Source organism: Lampetra fluviatilis, chromosome 11, assembly GCF_964198595.1.
Source record: "Lampetra fluviatilis chromosome 11, kcLamFluv1.1, whole genome shotgun sequence".
NCBI lineage: Eukaryota > Metazoa > Chordata > Hyperoartia > Petromyzontiformes > Petromyzontidae > Lampetra > Lampetra fluviatilis.
The window spans coordinates 13,808,383-13,829,582 of NC_136285.1; the positions used below are offsets into that span (position 1 = coordinate 13,808,383).

Here is a 21,200-nt window from a genome sequence, read left to right on the forward strand (position 1 = left end):
GGAGGGGAGGGTGGGAGGGGAGGGGAGGGTGAGGAGGGGAGGGTGAGGAGGGGAGGGAGGGGGGTGGTGAGGAGGGGAGGGAGGGGGGGGTGAGGAGGGGAGGGTGAGGAGGGGAGGGTGAGGAGGGGGTGAGGAGGGGAGGGTGAGGAGGGGAGGGGGAGGGTGAGGAGGGGGAGGGAGGGGGGGGTGAGGAGGGGGGGGTGAGGAGGGGAGGGAGGGGGGGGGTGAGGAGGGGAGGGTGAGGAGGGGAGGGGGAGGGTGAGGAGGGGAGGGAGGGGGGGTGAGGAGGGGAGGGTGAGGAGGGGAGGGAGGGGAGGGTGAGGAGGGGAGGGGGAGGAGGGGAGGGGGAGGGTGAGGAGGGGAGGGAGGGGGGGGGTGAGGAGGGGAGGGTGAGGAGGGGAGGGTGAGGAGGGGGTGAGGGGGGGCGTGGAGGGTGCCCGCAGAGAGGGAGGAGCACCGGGGAGGAGCCGGCAGGCGGCATTGCGGCTCCAGTCGGCGGCGGAGACTCGAGGCGCGGCGCTCCATCTCATCATCATAGTCGTCCTCGTCCCGCTGCTCCCCGTTCCTCCTTCGTCGAGTCTCCTCCGATCCGCCAGTTTCGCAAAATGGATGAAGAATACGATGTGATTGTGCTTGGCACCGGCCTCACGGTAATGCTGTAGCTTATTCACGTTCAGCAAGGTTATGTACAAATTGTTTTTTTAAATATAATAATTGCACATTTTGTCGAGGTAGATTTTTTTGTTTTCTCTTCCGTTGATATCGAACGGCAGCGGTCGGTAGGCCGAAGGGAGACGCCGCCTGTCGGATAGATGTCCCTGCGAGGTCGCGGGCCGCGCGGCTCGGCGGGGCATTCAGGCGAGGCCGCAGGCTCCGCGGAAGACGCACGGGCCTTCATGGCTGCCGGGCCGTTATCTTTAAGCAAAACAATAAATAACATCGCTAAATCAGCCGTGAGGGAGCTCCTTTTACGAAATAAAATGTGTAAATTTGAGCAAATTGCGTCGTGATTGTGCTGCGTTGTGGTTTGTCCGTCTGTCGAGGCGGTGACATTTGCGGTGTTGGAAGCGATGACGTGTCAGGTATTCAGAGCAGCAGAGTGACGGACAACCGGAATCGTTCGCCTTCAATGTAATGTAATATTATTTAGTCTTTTAGATAAAATGTTTATCTGATGTCACAGTGCACTGTGTAGAGTGCGGGTGCGTTGTCATTAATAGGTTTTGTTTAAATACCGCGTAGCAAATTTATAGGGCTACTTGATCGATTTGTGGAATTGAGTCTAGAAATCGGAGGCTTTAAGATGTAAACATTGTTCTTTGCAAAACACACAGCGGTGAAGTGTCTTGTTTCTTTCATTACCAATTGCAAATGCATTCATTTGTTTATTATCTGGGCGTCACAATGTACCGTCACAAACCATAGGGGCATAAAAACAGGGTACGTGTGACAGAATTATGCTTTTGTTGTTTGAGGCGGCAAATCGGATGTAAATGTTGCTTTTGACACGGCGTCAATTGCCACTGGCTGTGTTGCACGCAATCGTGTTGCCCAAATCACGGGCAACATAACCCCGCCGTATCTCTAAATGTCCATATGGAATGGTGATGGCGGATGCGAGAGACGTGTGTGTTAGGTGTGGCTCCTCGTGTGCCACTTGCTGTTATTTACACAGTGGTGCTGCTGCTGCTGGTGGAGCAGCAGATGTTGATGCTGCTGCGAAAATTTGGGTTGAGAATTCGCACTGGGAAAAGGCACCCATCGTAATTTTTTTTAAAATCACAATTTTTTGCTCTTACCTGGCCACACCCTGCCACACACATGCAAAGCATCGGGTTTTTTTGTTAATGTTGCTTTGACTTTATTTGTTGATTTGTCTCGAATGCGGCTTCTGGAACAATGCTGAGGTGTGCGGCACTGGCTATTTGTGTTGTGCCACCCCCCCCTCCCAGGAGAGAGCCGCCACTGATGTCTTCTATTAGCTTGTGGGGGAAACGTCCGCATTGTACGAGCACACACCCCTGCGGACTGGGCAGCAGCTGCTGCCATTTTCATTTTTACACTTTGAATAGTCCAGACGACAGGACACGGGATCATTATTCCCCCCCCCCACTCACCACCATTCATTTATTTAAACATTATTTTTATCTGCCAAATGCGTTGGGATTTTTAAAATTTAGATTTAACGCTGGTGCAAAAAGCTACCGCCTCACCATTTTTCCACCAAACGTCTGATATAATTGGTGAACTGGCAGAGAGATTGGTCATTGAGTGATACTGGAGAAGACATGCTTTCAGCAACATTTTCTTCTGGCATGCCTCCAAAATAAGCCTTTTATTATCATTTATATAGATGAAACAGATATTTTTTTTCCTGCAATCAATAATGGCATACAGCAGTGACAGATTAACACCATATATTGAGCCACCCCTCCAGACTGGGCTATGAAATCACGCATCGCCTGCCTCGTGCTAACTGTTTAAGGGCACAAACCCTGGAGGTTTTGGGGGATTTCCGTTGGGTGTAGCCGTAATGTACAGCACCCACCAGCTGCCGCACTTCTGTACAGTTACGTTTTGCATAATTAATATGCTTGTTTCACTTAATTTAATGCTTGCATTATTGGTGCATGAAAGGCAGATAAGGTGAAACACTGAAATGGGTGTTTTATAGCAGGAGTCCCAAGTAATTTAAAAGCCAACTGAAAATGAGTTATGATGCAAGTGCAAACTGTGAAATATATACACTGCCTGTTTAATAAGGCATCCATTGTGTGCAAACTGGCAAATCGGTTGTCCATGTTTGGATTATTTTTGAGATACAGTAAGCCTGCAGCATTTGGTGCAGCTAATAATAGCCCAGTCAAATGTGTTAAGACATGTGTATATTATACCCAAGGAGAAGAACAATGAACAATACAGACATTCCTAGAAATGGGATTTGTTTTTAGGTGCGTGCACATGAAAATTATATTGGGTGCTTGTGTTGCCGCTTCCTCCGAAGGCAACACTCAGCATGAATATACAGAAACGCAAATTGCATTTGTATGTTTGTAGTCATGGCGATGCACTGACTGTTTCCATCATTTGCAGGAATGTATTCTGTCAGGCATCATGTCCGTCAACGGGAAGAAGGTTTTGCACATGGATCGCAATTCTTACTACGGTGGTGATAGCGCGTCCATCACGCCCTTGGAGGAGGTATGTTTGAATGTACATTTGTGAGCGGGGAATTATGCAGGCCCTGATTAGCCAGATGAATCCACTTGGACTTCTGCAGCACTGTATATGTAACAGCTGTGCTTCTGTGCATTCCCATCATCGTTATCACCATCAGCCATAATCGGTCCACTGCTGGATGTAGGTCTCCGTGAGCTATCACCATCTGCCACGGTCCTGAGTTGAAACAATTAATCTGTCCATTTTAAATCTAAATGCCTCCACATAGCAAACACTGGCTTGGCTCATTCTCTGCAGGTTGTTTTTTTTACTATCTCCCTTTGGTTTTTACGTGTGGGCCTTTGGCGTTGAACCAAGGTTTGCGCTCAAATGTAGGAGGTTGGCTGGCATATAAATAAGGGCTTCATGTATTTTTGTGAGGCAGAGTGAAGACACTACGGTCCCATGAACGTGTGCAAGATCATGTGCAGTAATGTTTTATGAGTGTTTATAACAATTCACAAATAATAAAATCCATTTCACACAAACAGCCCTTAGTTGCAAGCAGCCATTGGAATGCCATGAACCCAAGCACTTGAAAATAAAATGTCAAGTGGAATGTTTGGCAGTTGCAGCTCAGGCTTTGAATTCTCTGCAACACAACGCAAGATGTTCACCAACTGCAGCCTTATATAACAATAGTTGGAAGCTTCTGTCCATGAAAAAAAACAAGCCAAATATTTTCTTGCCCTCACAAAAACACCGATGCTTAAGAGTATCCTTATACATCTCAGAATTAATATCTAATTTATTCAGTTTAACTTGGGAAGATGCTGAAAGCTTGAGGTTTTTTTTTTTACAAATCCCGAGTCTATTGTCCATGATGGCTGTGTTGGTATTTTAATTGAGTTAATGGTACTTACATTGCAGAGTAGCATCCACGCCTGACTGTGGGAATCCCTTCGCTGACACCACTTAATTGGGTTGGAGATCACGTCCCATTGTCTCACTGCCACCACTGCCATCTCTACTTTTGGGCCTGATAGCCACGAAACGCTTCGGCGATTTATAAATTACTGCGTCTTTGTGCAGCTTATGTGCTGCTCGTGCTATGTTCAAGTGGGGCCTGCTCTAGAGGAAGAGAAGCCCCTGTTTTGGTGGTGGCTGGCATATTTTAAGCATCGCTCTCTATGGAGTTGTTGCACACAGCCGGCACGCGTGCGCTCTTCCGCAGCTGTACAAGCGGTTCACCCTGCCTGCCGGGCCCCCGGAGTCGATGGGCCGCGGACGTGACTGGAACGTCGACCTCATCCCAAAGTTCCTCATGGCTAATGGCACGTGCTGCAGCCATTGTGGGCACGTCACTCTGCAACCGTTGAACCCGCCATCACTTCATACCACACTTCTTTGCTCGCTGAAATAGTTGGAGACGATTGCTCCGTTTACTGAATCGGGTGTAGTAAAATTGGTTTAACTACTTGTTTTTTGTCAAGGTTCAAGGTGGGCATTGTCTGTTCTTGAGTTTCCATGTTAATTCCCTGCTAGAATGTAACAAATATGCATATGCCTTGGTTAATAATTGGCAGCATAGATAACCATTTGCTTGTAGAATATATCAGTATTGCTGTTTATCTGCCTTTCCTCCATGCGTGTAAATTTCCATTACACATTTGTATAAATATTGATGCACACCCATTGGATATTCTTACGATCTCACACAACATATAATTTGAGGCCCTCATCCAGCAGTGGATTGACAAAGAACTGTATTTGTCCATGCACAACAGGAAGCTCCGTCGGGTGATTGTTGTTAACACTAGTGTGTGGTTGGATGTTCCCCTCTTCCACAGGCCAACTGGTGAAGATGCTGCTGTACACGGAGGTGACGCGCTACCTCGACTTCAAGGTGGTGGACGGCAGCTTTGTTTACAAGGGAGGCAAGATCTACAAGGTTCCATCCACAGAGACAGAGGCCCTCGCCTCCAGTGAGCAGCGTCCCCTCCTGCACTTGCACCAGCATTTTTTACTCTTGTTCGACTATATTAGCAAGGAAGAAGGATCATGCACGTGCATCGATTCAGTGATGCTTTCCAATGGGCGTTTGTCCTCGAAAGCATTTCAAAAAATTATGTTTATATTATGCAATCTTGTTTATGCAAATTGCATCTCACAACCTTAACGAACCACAGACAAGCAGAAAGGCCAGGAAGCGAGCTGGTATCAAGAATTTCCAAAGGTCTTCATTCTTCTATATATTACCATGTTTTCAGATAATTAATGAGTGTTTATACATATTGGCAATGATAACGTTACGTTTAAAGCCACGCAGCAATTATTTCACGGTGTGCGACGTGTGGCGTCGTGAGATGACGTCAGTGTAATTATACCCTTTTAGCGCTGGTTTTGGCTCCAAAGTTTCGGGCACCCTTTTGATCAATTTGGCTGGTGTTTGTTTCCTATTGGATCACCTTTGAGAGTTATGCCCTCCTGTTACAGACAGCTAATGCATTAACTCTTTCAAGCTTCGTTAGAAAGCATTAATAAAAATAGCTTTTGGCATGCCGTAAAGGACAGTTGTGGAATAGCATATTATCGTTTACGCGATTGTGCTTATATGTGTGCCCACTGGGGAGACAAAGACAGCCAGGCGTGGCGCTGGCCACCCATCCCCTCGTGCGCCGTGCTGACCTTCATAGGTGCTAGCTAGCAGCACTTTCCCCAACAGTCTGTTAAGGCTATACTTGGGGGGGGTGTATTTGTCTTTATCCTGCGTGCAGACCTGATGGGCATGTTCGAGAAGCGCCGCTTCCGCAAGTTCTTGGTATTTGTGGCAGAGTTTGACGAGAAGGAGCCCAACTCCCACCAGGGCGTCGACCCGCAGACCACCACCATGCGCGATGTCTACAAGAAGTTTGACTTGGGACAAGATGTCATTGATTTCACGGGCCACGCGTTGGCACTCTACCGCACCGACGAGTGAGGGCCTCCAGTGCACACATCAACAGCGGTTGCAGCCGAACGCATGCGATCAAGTTTTTCTTGTTGCCTATTCAGTGGTTATATAAACAGATTTTTCAGGATTGTGACCCTTAATCAGAAATGACCTGTCACTTTTGTCAACACTGCCTCATCACTGCCTTTTGGCACCTCCGATTAGCACGGCTGGCTATGTACGGCGCGAAAGAAGTTCAACATATATGCAGATAAAAATATGCCATAAAATATAAGAAACTGTGTTACGAGTGAAGGGCCATTGCTCAAACTATTATCCAACGATATATACAATTGAAAATTATACTGTAGTGTTTGTGAACGTGGTGAGTTTAATGCATGTTGATTTGTGGGGTACATAACTGTCCATGCAGTCTCCTATTTAAACTACTATGTTACATACTTTTAATAACTTTAGAATTTTAACATAGCAGTTTTAACTACAAGCTTATTCTTTTAACCCCATTTCAATGCTGTAATTGTGCAAGTACACAAACGTGCAATTACCGACACAATTTTGAGAATTCCAGTAAGGAGACGTGTGAGTGTTGCAATGACTTTTATGGTGATGAGTAAGTGCGCGGTGGCTGAACGTGCGAACGCGAGCGGCGACAAATTTCACCGAGCAGAGTCGCCGTTGTGCCACAGTTACTTGGATCAGCCATGCTTGGAGACCATCAACCGCATCAAGCTGTACAGCGAGTCGCTGGCACGCTACGGGAAGAGCCCTTACCTCTACCCTCTCTACGGTCTTGGGGAGCTTCCACAGGGCTTCGCCAGGTTTGTGTGACCCTTTATTGCCGCACGTCGAACAACGATGATGTTCTTTTACCCAGGAAAGCCGAGAGTCTCTCGAGATTATTTGTCAGCAAAGGGCTTGCATTAGGGATGTTTGGCCAATTCCGTTTGAGTGTTAATGTTTGTGGGGGTAATTTGGAGAAAACTCGTGTATTTGAGGGATATCGCTGAAAATCAATGGAGAGACAATCCATTGAATCACCTCTGCACTTGTTTTTAGAAAATTTAGTTCTTGTTAAATCTCTTTTTCTAGGTGAAAATACCTTCACAATCACAAATTTTTACAACTTTTCAGAAACAACATTTAAGGAAAAATCATGGCCACATGGGTTGTGTAGCTCTCTCCAACTTGTGTTTGTGTTTGGAAGTATTTAATTGGTAGTACAGCAGCGGGACAGGTAACTCTCCGGGAAAATGCATTTTCATATTTGCACATCTTTTTTTTTGCTCTGATTAGAATAAAAGATGTTGTGGCCACTGCTTTGATCAGTTGGGCTGGTTCTCCAAGGGGCAAGTCCATCTTTCATATTTGATCATCTTCACGAGAATTGCCACCCCCCCCACCACCGTTATGGACAGATGGACAGCTATTACATCAACGCTTTCAACCTTGATTGTAAAGAATGAAAAAGTTATGCCTTTACATTTTTCGACTTGTCCTTGTAGTAGTGACCGCATTATCCGAGACTAATATGGAGTTGGCTTCGGGAAGGTTCACAAATTCAGCTGTGACGGTCCCACCTGATGACGGAGACTTGTGTTGCCTCCGAAACGTCGTGATTTATTATTTTCTATTATTATTATTTTTCTACGTGACTTTACCGAAAAAACCTAAGAGTATGAATCCTTGCAGTCACGAAAGCTTCAAATCTAGAATTAGGGTTGTCTGAGGCTGTCCTCTGCCGCAGGCTGAGCGCCATCTACGGTGGAACGTACATGCTGAACAAGCCCGTGGAGGAGATTGTGATGGAGAATGGCCGGGTGGTTGGTGTCAAGTCCGAGGGTCAGGTAAGGACCGGGCAATTTTGGTAGTTGTTCAAGTGACTCAGCATCTGAATTGTCTACACTCGGTATCATCATTTCCGTTGTGTTATAACGCAAACATACATCATAGGCTTGTGTTTTTGGGGGAATATAGTATTTCACGGCCATTGTTTTAAATGGCTTTTGCTAGAAACGTGAGCCTATGTTTCTTGTTATAAGGCAGTGTTTATTGATAAAGGTGATGCGTTGTTGTATGCTTTCTATTCTATTTCGGATTTCTATAGTCCCCTTTCCAGTGCTTTGTGCCTATACAGAATCGGTATCATTACTTGGACTGGAGGAATCCGATGAGCTCTGTATCTCTTTTTCACATGTCCAGTATACACCACTGCCAGTTCTTCCCATTTTTTTGTTCACTTGTAATAATTTGTTGGTTAACCAAAGCCTCGGCTGACTTAAACTGACCACAAGCCTTTGTTATCCCATCGGCCGCTTCTCAGCCAAGCGGTGTTGACGTCGTTTGTTCGAGGGGAAACCATCGTGAGAATGATGTGTGCCGCCGCTGTGTTGTGCGCAGGTGGCGCGGTGTAAGCAGGTGATCTGCGATGCCAGCTACGCGGCCGACTACGTGAAGAAGTCGGGCCAGGTGGTGCGTGTCATTTGCATCCTGAGCCATCCCATCAAGGACACCAACGATGCAAACTCCTGCCAGATCATCATTCCTCAGACGCAGGTCAACCGCAAGTCAGGTGAGCACACGCACGTATGTTCTCACCGAAGTGAGCGCGGAAAAAATAACAGCTGGCTAACAGAGACGCCTACTGTCTTTGCTTCGCATCAGTTAAGTTATTAATTTTCCAACAGCGACAAGAGTGTGTCGACTCTAATGGAGTTTATAATCCACTTGTGCACAAACTGTATCCAAGAAGGTAAAGAGAGATTGCCTGATCAGTGCAAAGTGTTACCAGTCATCCCCTTGTGGTTTCTGATGTAGTTGTCTGTGCTGTTAAATTAATACAGCAAAATGAGACCTTTTACTTTTTTGGTTAATGTGCAGTTGACATGATTTAGATGATTGTGTGGAAGGAGTTTGACCAGCTTCTGCAGTTAAAGCAATCTAAGGAGCGGTTAAATTAAATTTCAGAGGAGATTGGCTAAGTGCTTCTGACTGGTGGCTTACTTGGGTCCCAAAGACATAATTGAAAATGGTATTATTTTAACGGTAACACGGTCTCCCGATGTGTCATCTGTTGACTGCAATCTGTTGGTTATTTGCATATGCTATATTAAGTTAAGTTAAAGTTTACTCCTCCACTTTTACCAACCTTGTCACCCTCATCAAATCACAACAACGGGAGCGGAACCGGACGTGGTTGGATGGGTGTCGCGCTTAGGTTGACAATCGTGCAGCAACTCGAATTAACGCAAGTTTTGTGAAATTTCACGAGTCTTCTACATTTCTATCATCCCAATCATTTTTCAGAATATCTTCAAGTTGGAACACGCGGCATTGTTTCGCAATTTTCAAATTGTTGCCGCATGCAGATAGATTACTCCTGCTTCAATCTCGCCCACATAATTACGTGTTTTTTAAAATTGTTCTTCACTCAGGGATTTGCAATTATCATGCTGTTGCAGAGTAAAGGTGCATTAAGTGAAATTGACATGGTAAGATTGCTTTCTCAAAAGCATTGCAGAAAGAACAAATACCCAAATAGGTTTTTAAAAGCAAAGCCCACAATTCTCACAGTGCATTAAAATGTAATGAGGTACACCATCACCTACACTGGAGGTGTCACTGTTCATAGACCATGGTGCCACACTGAAGATGTGTTGTGCATCCTCAAAGCATTTTAATGGAGGTGGTATGGTTTTCTTGTGCAGTTACACAAATGGCCTTGGCATTTGTTTAGGCACAAGTACAAGAGATGATGAATTTTTACAAGCCTCAGATTTTCTATCTCCATATATTTAAAAGGCAAAGTTGTGAATGTGTGTCCAAAATGTTTAGCGTACTTCCCGACATGCAAGAAACTGGAAATTTGCCATGTGGGTACTTTCCAGACTGTACACCATGCAAAAATTAACAAAATACACTTTTTTTTGGGGGGGGGAGGAGCTCAAAAATGAATATATTTTTTGCACATCAAGGTCAAGTGACGCATTGTAGTGTAGTGGTTAGCGCGCTGCGCTACGAACCCGGCGACCCAAGTTCGATTCCCGCTCACGGCCAACACTGGTGACGATTATTTGAACTGGTCCTGGGCCTATGTCGACTTAGCCTCAAACGAGTAACTGGTGTGGTGTGAACATCGCCACTGGGGAGACAAAGGCGGCCGGGTGTGGTGAATCCAAGTCCCGGGCGAAGCCGGATCGTAAAGCTAGTGTATTATAAAATAATTCCTCGGTTTTTCCTGTAGTTGGACATGCAAATGCTTTATACACACGTTCTTAATTTGATTTATGGACATTTAAAATAGCTGCATAGAGCTGTGCTGAGATGAAGGATGCTTTCACTGAATATATTTAATTAACAAATGACAGTATTTAATTAGTGCTAATCTTCTTCATAAAAAGTACAAGTATACGAAGTGAATGTCACTTCCAAAGAGCATTAAAAAGAAAAAAGTCTATAAAAAGTATATTAATGAATTATGCAAGCATTTGTCATCCCTCATGTATTTCGGCAAATAAACAACATAATTGAGTTCTGAGAGAAGTTGAGAAGACTAAATGGTTGTCCTTTACTATTAAGTTACTCCAAATGTGCTTATATTCCAGGAACCATGTTAGTAACATATAACTACAACCAATCTTTGTGCTGCAAAAACAATATATTTACTATATATGTTACTTAATATTTATGAATCTTTTTTATGGGTTGGAGCAGTGGCGCAGTGGTGAGCGCACTGCGCTATGAACCCAGGCCACCCGAGTTTGATTTCTGGCCATGACTTAACGTCGGTGGTGATACGCTTACTTGTTCTCGTTTCCCCACTTAAACTCGCACTGACCAGCTTGAGGCATGCTTAAATGACCACCATGACTGACAGCATGGAGAGGCCTTCATCTAGCATTGTGTGTGTTGTGTTTTGTCTACTTATTGGAATATCTGTTGTCTTGTACTTGCACCCATAGAAAGGAGACTTGTGGTCTTCGTGAACTCTAAAACTGGCTAAATCGTCATCCTGTTGGTCTGAAAGTGCTTCTGCAGCTGTGCTTTAGAAATGTTTGTGGGTTTTGTCTCGCACAAGACTGTTGAACCCGTGAACGACAAATGGGATCACCGCTGCACTAACGACGCGTTTTCTCCCCTCTGCCACCTCCCCCCCCCAGACATCTACGTGTGCATGATCTCGTTCGCGCACAACGTCGCGGCGCAGGGGAAGTACATCGCCATCGTCAGCACCACCGTGGAGACGGAAGACCCCGAAGCCGAGGTGTTGCCGGCCCTGCAGCTGCTCGAGCCCATCGATCAGAAGTGAGCAGCAAGCAGAGCTGCCTGGGGAGACGCAGTGCTTCAAGCGGGGTCAACTGTGGCAACCCAATCGGGTCCACCTGTTGTTTAGATTTTTTCTCTGTTTACCACCTTTTTGCTAGCAAGGTGCCATATCCCTGTCTCGCCTGGAGAAGGTAGTTCCTGTAAGTGGACTAATTGCCATCTGTTTTTCATCTGTACGGGGATAGTGTTGCCCCCTCGCGCAAGGCGTGGGTTTTCTCCGGACGCTCCAGTTTCCTCCCATTTGTAAACACGTGAATTGGCTGAAAACATCTGAAAATAAAACCCAATGCAGAGAATCCTTATGAAAACGAGCTCTGACTACTCGGTGTGGCTTTCTGGAAAAATAAAACAAAATAAATATCGGTGTAATTTCATGGGACAATCTAATCGGTTAAAGTCGATGTAACGCCTGCTTGTGAGATAATTTTAAGTGAACTCTGGTCCACATAGTAGGGAGCAGCACTTCTCTTCTGCTCTGCATATGATCGTAATAATTGTCACATTTGTCATTCTCATGTTTACATTTTCAGAACTGGAATGTATCCATGGTGCAAAATCAAATTCATTAGTTATTTTTAGTGTGCAGACATCGGTGATCATGCTGAGACCATAAACTCGCAAAACTTGCAAACCCGGCCTCATCACGGCCGATTGTTTGGATCTGAACCCAGGATCTCAATACTGCCAGCTCAGCTTGCTGACCTCCGAGTCACCAGGCCACCTAGCACCTGCCCTTTTCAAAAACTCAAGTTCTGTTTCCATGGTGCCAAAAAAATCAATAGAACCCACTGTGGGTGGTGTCCGTAAGCAAAACTATGGCTTTTAAGTCCTTTAAATTGACTCTCAAAGTCCAAGTGGGTACTCTTTTGACTTGGACAAGTGAACATCGATGGATGCCAAATTGTCGCCGCAATAGAAGTGGCTCTTTAGTTCTCGTCAAGTATTCTAGTTGGGGTACTGCCACAAACCTGGAGGGCATGACTAGCTTCTCCATCAACTTGCACTGAGTGACCACACTGCTCTTGCACTATAATTATAATTCATAAGCTTGCAAATTTGTTTAAATTTTATTGTCAGACGTTTTAAAGGGGATTAATTTTGCAATGCCATTAAGTGCCAGACTAAGTGGTTTTATTCTAACACCCAAGCATGCTGGATTTGTGCAAGTGAACAGCTTAATTATTATTATAATTTACTATAACCTTTACATGTCATTTTTAAAGCAATTAGTTTGGTAGCTTCATTATCAGTAGAGAACTACATTGGAATTTCTGACCACTTCTCCCTAAGTTACATTGGGAGAGACACGTATACGAGCAGATGATATTCAAACTTCCGCAGCGAAGATGGGAACCACATCCATTGTTATGTTTATTCAAGTAGGTGTCCACTTTGTGCGGTTTAAGTATTAATTTAAGCTTTTTGAACCTCTCACTTTGCAGGTTTGTCACTGTTTGTGACATGTACGAACCCACCGATCTTGGACTCGAAAGCCAGGTAATGGTGCATTGCTTGTTCGTCATAGAAATGCTGCAGTCATGACTGGAAGAATGTTACTGTTGAAGCTTACATACTGTTCTACCAATCAAAACATCTGTCCAGAACATTTCATTAACTTGGCATCATTACAGCAATGTGGAATCTTCCTTTTGAGAGCAAATGTTCACTTCCTTTGCTCAAAGCTCCCTTCTGATCTTCCTGTAAAAATCAGTTTAAAAAATCTCTTCCCTTTGCTCAAAAGAAAATCATGTCTCGCCTATTTGCAACGGCGAGTTGAGAAGCAGTCGTGTCTGCACCTTGGATAAACATTGTACAACGTAACATTGCGATTTGTAATGTCTCATTCCACTTGTTCAGATTTTCATCTCGCGTTCCTACGACGCCACCACTCACTTTGAGACTACGTGCAACGACATCAAGGACATATACAAGCGCGTGACGGGCGCAGATTTCGACTTTGAAGAAGTCAAGCGCAAGAAGAACGACATATTTGGGGAAGAGGAGCAGTAATAAACCCTATCAAGCTTCTTTCACTTTTTCCCCAAACTCTTCCCTTCCCACTCCCCTCCTTACACCCAACACTCCCACGAGTTGGGCTGTCGGTACAGCCTAGCCAATAAACCACACCAATTCACACCTCTTCACCAGTGACGTACGTAAGTCTCCATGTTGCAACTGTATGAAGTCCTGTAGGGAAATTCAGCTAGAACGACACTCGTGACATCTTTTTTTGGGACAAGAGTTAACGGTGCAATTTGCATGTAATTATATTTGTGTTAACGTACCCTACTTGCGAATTTACAACTGCAGGTGGTCCAAGTGAATTGTACAGAACCTAATTCAAATGTTTCACTACAGCTACCCCAAGTTATAAAAGAATGGCTGATAATTGACACGCTTAGGTTGGCTTCCCAGAGAAGCTGGCGGCAGCAGATGTGATTTCCCACGCAGAGGTTTGACACTGATAACGGTCCAAAACATGAAGTAACCATGAATCTGTTTGGAGTAAAACAGTACAGTATTAAGAGTAACAAATTCCTTTTGAAGTTGAGTTTTGATTGCACTTTCTAAGTTGAAAAGCACTCATTTTAACGAACATTCCTGCTAAAGTGGGCAAGTTTACATGGTGTGGCAAAAAGTGAACCACGAACGGTTGTAATTTATTCGGCAACTGCCCTGCTGCTTTAAAGAAGCGGACTGGACCACATTTTAGACTGTAGCGTGATAACTGCCTGGTGTTGTAGCCGTTGTGCAATGATATAGTAACGTAGTTAATCTTTAACGAGTTATTACAGTTATGATCCTCAAGTTGAACAATGTATCACAGTAGTATCGATAGTATGGTCATCTTTATCATGTTCTGATGAGGAATTAAAACATTGGCATCATGGTTGTAAATCTAAATAAAGAACTGAAGGATGACATGTCATGAGTTTGGATTGCGTTTTATCCACAACACGTACCAACGAAAATATCTTAATGTGAATATTTTTATTCCAACAACAAATGCAAAACATGGAAGGATTAACGTTTGAACAAAAAATCCAACTTTTCTGGGAAACGTGGTTTACATTTTCTATCTGTAAAACTGTTGGCTTTAACAAATGGGTTTTCTTTAATATAAATACGGTAAGCAATTTTAACATGCAGATTAATTCAAATCGATTATAAAGATTTGTACTTTGTGATTCAACGTTGCTAAGAAATGTAAAATTATGCAATTGAAAACCACGTACTTTAAAGAGATTATGCCATCAAGCCCATTGGTATATAAGAAAATAAACTAAGCTAATGTCTGGTTAACACATCACTACATGTTGAACTCTTTAACACATTGAACAGATACAAGATTTCAGTCAAAATATGTTGTAAACAGTAAATTCTCTTTGAAAATAATCAAATGTTTAACTGAAAAATTATCATTTGCATTGGAGAATATAACATGCAGACAAGTCTTTCATGTCTCCATGAAAATAGAATATTTATTACACAGCTCATTGGCTGCACGGCCTCTTGGGAGTGCCTAATTTTAGCAGCATTCAATAGAAGCGAAACTGGATAAATTTTGACGTTCATTGCAGCTCATGAGGAGTCCGACTTGCTTGAATCAATGCTCATCTGCCAGATGTTACAGGCAAGGGACCTTGTCAAATGATGTCTGTTGTGAATATGAAATTCATGAGGTATAGTTACATGCTGTTGACATAGGTGAGGTGGTGGGAGATAGATCCCACAATTCTTGCTCTCGACTTATACCACCACTGCGTGCTGAACCTGTATCTGAATATAACGAACCATTGTTATTGGATTCGCCGGAGTTTGATGACCCGGATGATTCGCAATTTGGACTTGAGGTAACACGTGTGCCCTCTCTAGAGATGTTTTTATCTTGTGTCACATCGTTGACTTTATTCCTTTTTGAATATGAAACCTGGTTTGCCATAGAGAAACTGCACGCATGTGACTTTACAACACTTTTTTGGTTTGCGTGCTTAACTCTTTTTCCAGGCTTTTCTTTTTGTCTCCAGCTAGGGTGAGCCTTTCTATTTCCACACTTTATTTCACCGACAGGATTTTTTTTTTTTAACTGTATAAGGCGAAGAGGAAACCCCTCGTCATCAGAATCGTCATCCGAATCGTCTTCTAAGCACAAAGGATTGATAACTGTCCTAGTAGGTTGCTCCTGTGAACTCAATCTCTTGACAGCTCTCGGCAACACCTGTTCTTTCAGTTCCATTGTAACTTTCTCATCTGTAACTGGATCCACTTTCACCACTTTATTACCACACACTACCTGAGGCATGCATCTGGCTGGTTGCTCGGTGGACAAATCACGGTTGGTTTGGGAAAAGCCGTGTTGAAATGCCAAGTTTTTCTGGTTTGCTGCTACGCTTTTGATTTCCTCGTGGAGCTCACTCATGTGTGCTTCGAAGTGTGCCTGCCCACCCAGCAGACGACTCTGGAATTCGTGAAAGTTATTTTGGTGATTCTGAAAGTTCCCATTTATCATTACCTGTTGGTTTAGGACTTCTCCCAGAATCTCATTGTGCTTGGCAACTTTGGTTTCAAGTCCCTGCAGCAGATTGTTCATCTGTGATATCACGGAGTACAACAGTTCTCTCTTCTCCCGCTCTCTCGTCAGCTCCGTTTGAAGTTCGTTTATCTGACAATCAGGAATGCAAGCAAACGAGCACTTAAATTGTGAAATTTAAACATTTGAAAAGAGTAAAGTAATTTCTGAAGATAATCACAGAAGCATATGACCATCCCAAAAATTAGAAAAGCATGCGGCTTGGAAAAGTGGCACAGTGATTTGGTGGCCGAGGTGTATCGTGCACTGCACAATGAATGTACAAACCTAAGTTTTATTCCTAACATCAGTTTTGAGAGATATCTAACCAGCCCCTCAGTTTACCAACTTGTGCTGACCATAAATATGAAGTATGATCAATCTCCACATACAGCAACTTCACAAATGTTGTCAAAAAGGTTGTAAATTATTCTTTACAAAAGCATCGTGCTGTTTAAACTCCTCAGCAAGGTCATCCTCAGGCAAATGCATGTGACATGAATTGGACACAAGGGGGTACAAAGGGCAGTTTTTCATGTATCCTAAATTTGCACTAGCAGACCAAGATTATAGCCATTTTCGCTTTTGGGATTTCATTTTAGACATACATTTTTTTGTGTACGATCTTTATAACCTATTTTTACCAAAACAAAATTCTTAATAAAACAATTAAGAGCTAAGAATTTAAGTGAGTTTTCTGAATTCACAAATATACAAGCACATAAACTGGATGCTCAAAGCCAGGCTGGATAACAGCAGATGGCGCTGTTCTGGCATGTAACGATAAGGCTCTATAAAATAATTTATGCAGGGTTTTTTATTTGGATTATACAGTAATGTCATGAAGCTTTGCATTGTCATTATTTAATGTCTTTAAGACAATGATTCTGGCTATTAACTTATTTTTTTTTACCCTCAAATGTACAATCACCTTGGTGTACAAACGCGTTCTTGAATGTTATTATTTAAAATGGTACATTATGACGAAATTATCCTGATGCAAATTTGGATATGTAATGCCGGCGACATTTTCAGTGGACGAAGGCCTTTCCATGTTGTTTGTCATAGGAATTTGCTTGACTATACTTGACCACACTGGTCAGTACAAATTGGTGGAGAGGGTGCCGTGACCAATACTGATATTCTTCATTGATGTTATCCATGGCTGGGAATCAAACAGATAACCAGGTTTATACTATGTTCCACTGCTCCCCCACAGTGGATATCAAGTATGAATTTTATTTTCATAAAAACATGTATTTTTACCTTTTGTTCCATGTTGCTTATAACCAACAAAATGTGCTCCAAGTTTTCCCTAGAAGCAAAGAAGATGAGTTCAAATAAAACTTGGGAATTGTATTTGCAGTGGTGCACAAGCAGACAAAATACTCATCATTGTAATTTTCACATTACCTTATAGCAAAATACATTGCAGGCTAAGTTTTGAGGAAATGCCAATGGGTAAGTTTCTGTTCATCCAATGAGCTTTTTTCAAACAAATATTTTTGCTGCACTTATGGAAACAGGCATCTGTGAATGAGTCACACAGTAATCTTCCGAAAGTGTTCCATTAATCCTGTTAAAAGGCTATGATAAAAGGATAAAAGTTCACTCACATCCATGTGGACGAGGGAAGTTTCACTCGCATAGAATTGTGGGTGAGCTAATTTTCATACAGGAAACATTAAAAATATATTTTTTAACTCCAGAATGGCCATACTACTTTCGTGTTCAAATTAGAAACTACAAAATGTCTGCAAAATGTCAGCTTGGCTGTGAAGGCAAGTGAAACCATAAGGATTGCTCAAGGTGAGAAAATGCTTTGCATAACTTAATGGCTAAAACCCTTAAACATCACCATGGTACCAATGCCACAGGTTAATGGCATGTTGCTATATGAACACAGATCATGGCAAAATTGCATTATTATATATACCTTACTCTTTGGTTATTTCGGTAAAGTCACGTAGAAAGAAAATAAATTAAATAATAGAATACGACGTTTCGATTGCAACACAAGCAATCATCATCAGGTAGAACTAAATTTGAGAGACAAAACACAGACACGGAGACACAGACATAGAGAGACACAACATAGGCACATAGTGATCCAATGCCTCTGTGTCGTGGTCTTAAATAGAGAAAGAGGGGGGGGCAGAGAGAGAGGTGGGTCTGCTGGAGCAGAGAAATTAGCATGTCAATGAGAGAGCTGTGTGGAAATCCACCCCGCGGTGGCAGGGGGAGAGAAAGACCCAGCAAGACTGGTAAATTCCTGCAGTCATGAAAGCTTCAAATCAAGTATATATATACCTTCTCTCATTTTCTTTTGAAATCATCTTTAAATACTCCAGCTGTTCAACATAGTTGGAGGATTGTTTTGGCAGCTGCCCCTGTGCCTGGTAAATGGACGCAATTTCCTTGCCTTCTGCACCGTGGAACAGTGCAAAGGACTTGTATTTGTCATGGTACTTGAAAGGCTCTGACTGAAAAGTACAAACACAAAAGCTATTCAGACCATGTACTGCAATTCATTGTTTTTAGGCATTAATATACACCTGCAATAACACAGATTTACCATTAAAGTCACAGCAGTTCATAGCTGCTGAGGATAATGATTTACACTAGAAAAAAAATTAGAATCTGATAAAACCAAATAAACAAAATACACATTTGCCTTGCTATGAACAGGCGATTGGAATATTGGCAACCTTAAATTATAAGACTACCGACTTAAATGCCAAATATGGACATCTTGTACCTAGCAGAATAGAGATTCAACTTGATACCAAAATTGACTGCTAATTGGCCTACCTGTAGTCCTGGATAAATTTATTCCCAAGGCAGCGATTGCATATTTTTAGCTCAGATCCCAGGGCCACAGGGCAAAATATGTCTATGCCACGACCTTGCAGTCAGTAACACGGGAGTTATGAACATGTTCTCAGAAAGAATGATTGATTTAAATAGTGAAGAAATCTGATTACTATGTTATTTGCTATTCTGCATTTGTGGGGGAAAAATGTGCTCTGCTCTTTCCATATGAAATAATCTAATCGGTTCTGCATATTTTTTGTATATGCATAATCCTGTATAACCCCACCATTCGCGATTGACTTTCACAAAATTTGCCGGTTTAAATACAAGTCATTGCAGGAAACCATACATTTATTAATCACCATTATACATTTGTTATCACTGTCATCAAATATTACACTGCCCTGTGGTATCTTACAGAAGACCAGTGCTCACACTGCATTTGCTGTGCTATTAGTTAGCATGGACATGTGTCCCCAAAGCATTGCTTGGAGCTGCCTGTTAAAGTGGCATAATCAGTCATGCGTGTAACACATTTACTAACCAATTTAATTCTGATGCACCAGAAATAATATGCACATGCATATAAACTTGATTGTGCGACAGCAACAACATCTACTGCAAAATGTGCACTTCATAATATGCAAATGTAGCACAGACTTTAATTAAACTGCCATCTGTTTACAGATGCACTTCAGTATTAAAAGGTTGTACAAAAGACAAATCTATTGACATCACCTGTGACTGTACAATGGAAGAGGCAAAAAGCCTGTGGGTAGGTAATGCAGACAAAAACAACACTACAATTGCACACTATGATTGCAAACTAGTGTCGCAAACCAAAATTACCTTCACAAAGTATATATGCTTCACTAAAAGGTCCTCTGTAGGATTAATTTAGTAAATGGATACCAGGCATATGCCACCAAGCAAGATTGTATATTGGTATATAACTGTTCAGATGCTAATAGCCAAGTAAGCAGAGTATTAATGTTCCATTACGACCACAAATTTGATAAATTTTACTTCCAGGTACATCAAAATGTCATTTTTTTGTAACAGTTAATTTGCTTTCATTTTTTTTACTTGTTATGCAAGTAAATTCATTTCTGGATAATTCCCATTAACATTAACTACATTACACTGCCTTTCAACAGAAATAATAATGATCACGCAGGCATATGATGCCTTAATTCCCTCGCGAGACTGCCAGAGATAAACATGCATACTTTTACAGCTTTCAGCAACCTGGAGCAATTTTAACTATTTGCTCACCTCCATCTGTGATGGCAGACAGTACATATTGCTGGCCTGAGCTTCCACCATGCTCTGGGAATTGAAGAGAAGTTGTGAGTCCCCCTGGCTCGAGTAATTGCTTGGAGGCTCGTGCCTCAGGCTCAGAGCGAGTCTGCTGGAGTTGGATGAATGTGAGGGACACACATAATAGGAAACGTGAAGCCTTGTCAATTTTAGTAACATCCACACCGTGATTTGATGACTTGTAAGGTACAGGAATCACAAATTCAAGAACTGATTCTTTTTTTTCTAATTATTTGTTGTGATGTCTAATTCGTTCAGTCTGATCTGCAGTCGACTCTATTTCATGAGCCATATATTAAAACTTACATGTGGACAAACACAATGCACTGAACAAAAACTTGGCACATTCAACAATAACATTGTCCCGAGATTTAAAAAATTGCATGTATTGGGCAATGGATATGTAGAGAAATGCACTGTGAGACATTGAGGACTTCGTGGATTAAAACAAATACTTTATTTTTTATTATGATATAACATACATACATTTGTACATTATAAATTCTCAAACACAAAATGAGTGATCATGATAAACACACCGTAGGTGAACTGTCATTTTGTTAAAATAACGTAACTGTAGTCAATGTATTTGATTAGATGCTGTAATGTATATACGTATATTTTTCATTTTCATGTTTTCTGTTATCGAGGAATATAAATGGCCCATTAAAATTCGAAATGTTTCCTCCAGTTTTAACTTCTAAAGGAACTGTGTAATTGGACCATTATTGCCTGGAGTTCTATTTCATGGTTTATTATTGCCGCAAATATTTCCAACCACATCACGTGGGTTTGAACAATATTTCAGAGGGATTTGAAGGGCCACAAATCAAAGCTTGGACTGGCAGACCTCTAAAGACTCTAGAAATAAATATGAGTGTAATGCATGTTATGGCTGCTCTCGGATAATTTACAATCAATCATTTAAAATGGCAAAAATACAAGCAATGCCTTCAATCTCACCCAACCTGACAGCCCATCCAATTTCAACCTATTTGCACTAGATGTATTATTGATCATAACGGAGAAATCAATAATAAATACCTTTCAAAACTCCAGTGC

The 21,200-nt window shown here is 42.4% G+C and overlaps 1 protein-coding gene across 1 annotated transcript; it reads left to right on the top strand.

Moving 5' to 3' along the window:
* The first annotated feature begins 440 nt into the window (after nt 1-440).
* LOC144934847 (rab GDP dissociation inhibitor alpha) lies at nt 441-14,358 on the top strand. Its single transcript, XM_078861058.1, has 11 exons — nt 441-650; nt 3,094-3,201; nt 4,394-4,493; nt 5,010-5,144; nt 5,937-6,135; nt 6,799-6,930; nt 7,857-7,956; nt 8,510-8,681; nt 11,269-11,413; nt 12,877-12,931; nt 13,292-14,358. Exons 1-11 carry the CDS (start codon nt 606-608, stop codon nt 13,442-13,444), a joined length of 1,344 nt encoding a protein of 447 aa, XP_078717184.1. The 5' UTR covers nt 441-605; the 3' UTR covers nt 13,445-14,358.
* Nucleotides 14,359-21,200: the final 6,842 nt, after the last annotated feature.